This window comes from Plectropomus leopardus, unplaced genomic scaffold (assembly GCF_008729295.1).
Source record: "Plectropomus leopardus isolate mb unplaced genomic scaffold, YSFRI_Pleo_2.0 unplaced_scaffold26893, whole genome shotgun sequence".
NCBI lineage: Eukaryota > Metazoa > Chordata > Actinopteri > Perciformes > Serranidae > Plectropomus > Plectropomus leopardus.
The window spans coordinates 1-4,716 of NW_024629260.1; the positions used below are offsets into that span (position 1 = coordinate 1).

The 4,716-nt window shown below is 46.3% G+C and overlaps 1 protein-coding gene across 1 annotated transcript; it reads left to right on the forward strand.

Moving 5' to 3' along the window:
* Positions 1–34: 34 nt before the first annotated feature.
* On the forward strand, positions 35–4,712 carry LOC121937623 (snRNA-activating protein complex subunit 4-like; the record flags this gene model as incomplete). Its single annotated transcript, XM_042480953.1, has 3 exons — positions 35–139; positions 1,260–2,882; positions 4,332–4,712. Coding segments are annotated over 3 exons (2,109 nt in total), but the record flags the coding sequence as incomplete, so codon positions are not given.
* Between the last annotated feature and the right edge of the window lie 4 nt (positions 4,713–4,716).

Genomic DNA, 4,716 nt, shown 5'->3' on the forward strand with positions numbered 1-4,716 from the left:
TGTGTGTGTGTGTGTGTGTGTGTGTGTGTGTGTGTCAGGTCGCTGGGCGAAGATAGCCGCAGAGATTCCTCATCGTCAAGACGCTCAATGTCTGAGAGAGTGGAAGAAACTAAGCAGAACAGCTGCTCCACCTGCTCAGGTACACTCCCCTCCTCTCACCTGGTCTCACCTGGTCTCACCTGGTTTACTGTCCAGAGATAATTGTCCTAAAACTGAGAACAAAGTTGCAGGTTTGACATTTTTAAAGGAGACTATCAGAGCAAAGGTGCAGATGAATTGAGAGATTATTCTGGTGAAAGAATTTGACTTTAAGTCAAGCTGTTTTTGTGATAATTGCTGAATTGTAAAGTTGATTGTTACAGCGACACCTCTTTTTGCCTGAGCATTGGGTGGAATTTGCAACCAGTCTGTCAATCTTTGTGAGTCTGTGTCAACCTGTTTCTGCTACATAAACTCTTCTAGTGGCGGAAAAAAACGAGGAAATTAAAAAGAATAATGAGAACAAAACAAAAGGGATCCAGCAGAAAGTCTCGCTGTTTGGACCTCTAATGAACCAACAGACCAGTTTGAGCCAGAAGTGAAATAATAAAGACTGTAGAAGCCAGTCTACAGTGACACCTACGTACCTGGTCCACTCTGCAGGTTCTCTGGTTCTCTGGACTTAATCCATGGAAATAAGATGCATCAACAACTAAAAACAAGAACAAAAAGGTTTAAAATGTAGTTAAAATTGTAAAGAAAAACATTTTTAGGGGGTTGGTTACATAGTTTTGTTCCCTAATTTAATTTTTGTCCCTAATATCCTTGTTCAGGCTAAAGGATGTGAATGATTTTGTTTTTGTTTTTTTACTATATTATAGTCTATAACTCCCAGAATCACCATCACAGGGTCTAAGTCTAAAATTCTTGTCAAAGTCTGAAAAATATTGTTCCACTAATTTAATTTTGTAGTTTTTGTTTTGACCAGTGCAAGCGATGTTTTATCTTAAACTGTAGAGAGCGTTTCACACACTGAAGAGCCCGGACTGTCTGCCCAGAGAAATGTAATTTAAACCCAGAAGATGTATTAAAGTCAGTCATAAGTGTTGTTAATGTGGAGTTGACACGTATATGAGGGCATCTTCAGTGAAAGCTGATGATATGGCAGCCGTCAGACAGGACTGATGCTTCACTGGTGTTATTGATCAGATCTGATCAGAAAACAGACGCTGAGACACAAAACAACATGTGACTGACTCCAACTCTCTCTCTGTCAACAGAAAGGTAAACAAAAGAAAGAAAGGAAGAAAAAGAGGTCCACAAGGAGGATCAGGAAACAACTGAAGACACTGAAGGAGGAGGAAGAGGAGGAGGAGGAGGAGGAGGAGGAGAGCAGTGAGGATGAGGACATGGTGGTGGAGTACATGGACAGTGATGAAGAGGAAAAGAAGAAGAGGAAGAATAAAAAGACAACGAAGGAGGTGGTGAAGGTGGAGAAGGTTGTGGAGGAGGAAGAGGAGTACACCTTTCTTCCCATGCAGGAGTGGGTTCCAGTAGAAAAAAAACAATCACCTTTCACCTTCCTGAGGTTTCGGCCGGTGGAGTTACCTCCTCCTGGAGTTGCCCAAAATCCAATGCGGTCCACCGTCGTGGGTCAGTTCGGTCGCTCTGTGATCATCGGACCAAACCCCAGGGAGCTGACGTGGGAGGAGCGCCACAGCAGCTGCGCGATGATGATGTTGTCACCTGACCAGCTGCGGGCCCACCTGCACCGCCAGGTGAACATTTTCAGGAAAAAGAGTTCTAGACCCCACGGGAAGATCAGGACGGACAGCCAGAACCCACTGGGCCACATGACAGACAGGGGGCTGTACTACGAGCTGCAGTCCGCGGTGACGCCTTGGATCGGCAACCTGTTGATCGCGCCCAAATCCAGCCCAATGACCGCCGATACCCTAAGGGAGCGAGGAGAGAAGACCTGCCTCCACTCGACTCCCTTCTTCCTGCTCCTCCTCCAGACTATGAACGTGGATGCCGTCGGCTGTAAGGAGATGATTGAGCAGAGGCGGAACAAGGCAGCGGTCCTGGCGCCTCGGCGCAACCCCCGCCCCACCCATGCAAACACTGTCGCAGCGATGCTGCAGCGGAAGCAGGCCATGAAAGAGATGCAGGAGTTCAACCTGCAGCACAAACACATCCTGAAGCAACTCTTGGTGCTGCAGCAACAAGAGCAACACCAGCAGCAACTCAAGCTGCAGCAGCAACCTGCGCCTCCTCAAACAGTGGCGCCCTCCCACAGTTCTCCTGCCTTCCTCCTTCAGATGCCTCCTAACATGCATCCTCGCATGTCTCCCATGACGTTTCCTCGGGCTGTCTTCATCCCTGGCGCTCCGTCCTCCCACCTAGTGCCTCCCTCCTCTCTGAAAACACCTCCTCCAGCTCCACACAGACCTCCTCCTGTGGGGTTACCTGCACATACTGGTCCTCCCAGACTGAATGTCCCTCCTGTTTCTGAGGTCCCAAAGCCCCTCAACTCCACATCCCCTTCTCCCGTCTCCCTCTGGCACAGGGCTCAACCTTTGACTCCAAACTCGATAGTTGCTTTGGCGCCTGTTTCTGTTGGATCTACACCGCCCGCTCAGCACACTGCTCCCTCCACCTCTGGCAGCTCCAGCAAGTCTCCTCCTTCCCCCAGTCCATCCAGCTCCACTACACCCAGAGGGAGCAGAGTCAGGGGGCTGCAGGACCAGGAGGCCGGAGGCAGCAGTCACAGCGGAGTGGATCTGGGCGGAGCAGGTAATGCTGTGGGTGGAACCTGTGCAGGTGTCAGTTTGCTCAAATATGGAAGGAATCGGAAGCCGAGTCAGAAGGCCAAAGCTCTGCAAGAAGCTGCCGAGATCAAGGTAAGAGCCTTTTTAGGATTGTTGTCATAACAAAACTAGAATCATTGCTCCTCTAACATGCCGGGACCCTCCGACAGTCCTCTAAAGGCCACCTCAAGGTGCTCACCAGCTCATAACTGATCTTATGTTATTAGTAAGGATGTCCTGATCAAGTGTTTTAGCCCCCGATCCAGATCTGAGTAATCTGATATTGAGTATCTCAAGATACTGAGTTCTGATCTGATCCCTGTGTTTACCGGGATCATCCAGCTGCACACTTCAAGGACATTCAGGTCAATCCAGTGTGTTAAGAAAAAAATGTATCCATCCAAACAGTTCCTTAGTGGATTTTAATCTATTTTTACAAAGTACCAAAGTAAACAAACTAATAATAACATAATTTTATATAGCTCTCATCACAGTTATGCTCAGTCGAAAAGGCTGTGCTGTATTTGGCTATCGAAGCGGGAAAAGTCCACACCTCCATCTTTATCACTTGTACTTTTCTAACCACCTCAATCAGTTTTTTTCCTAAAGTGATGAGAAAATCCACTACACGTTTTCAGATCTTGAATATTTGAAATCATGACACTCTGCTGATCGATACCAAACACTCATTAGTAAACCAAATAATTCTTTGGTAGACCATTACATGAGTAAAACATCATCAGCCAGCTTCATGGTTAACATGCTTAAACTCTGATCCAAACAGAAAAAAGCAGCAACACTGCAGCATCAAAACACTCAAATAAAGTTATTCAACATCTTATTTAAGGTACAGAAGTACCAGTATCAGACCAAAGGCCTATAAAACAAAACCTACAATTAGCAAATCAAAATTTGTACGATAATAAAATAAATATAGGCAATACAAACAAAGATGTATGTAGATCACAGGAGGAATTTGTGAAAGAAATTGTGGTTTTTGAATATTTTCTTATATTCTGTAATTGTCTCCATCATCCACTACATGTAACATTCCAGGCACAACTACCAAGAGTAATAAAACTAGTTCACTAAAAGTCAACAACAAGTATTTAAGTTCCTCTTGATGTGCTGCAGCAACTTTAGCTGAACATGAAAAAATCTGTTTCTCTTACTGTAGCAGCAGCGTTACAATAAAACCTGAATATCTGCTGTAGATTCTGCTTCGTCTGTCACACGGGTGTGACAACCGACATGAACAGAGATCGGGTGGGACGTGTGATAAAAAAAGAAAAAAAGATCTCCATCAATTTAAAAATTCTTCAATCGGGCCGATACCTATGCTTCAGATAGATCAGGACTTCCATAGTTTATTAGATTCAAATATTTAACTTGAACTGTTTCACAAACAATGTCGGGTGTGCAGGCCCCCTGAGGGTCTGGGACCCAGCTGCCTCTGGGTCATTGGTCTCAGCACTTTAAACCACTTTTAATATGATGATGTCATTGCACTGATGGATCTGACTGGTTTCTGGTTCATATCAGGCTGAAGAGGCCAAGAAGAAAGCTGCTTCGTCTCCTCGAAAGAAAGCTCCGATCCAGACTGTTGTCCCTGCACCCTCTCAGTCTGCTGACGCTGCTCCTCCTCAGACTGTTGTCCCTGCTTCTCCTCTGACTGTTGTCCCTGCTTCTCCTCTGACTGTTGTCCCTGCACTTTCTCAGACTGCTGACGCTGCTCCTCCTCAGACTGTTGTCCCTGCACCTCCTCAGACTGTTGTCCCTGCACCTTCTCAGACTGCTGACGCTGCTCCTCCTCTGACTGTTGTCCCTGCTTCTCCTCTGACTGTTGTCCCTGCTTCTCCTCTGACTGTTGTCCCTGCTCCTCCTCTGACTGTTGTCCCTGCTTCTCCTCTGACTGTTGTCCCTGCAC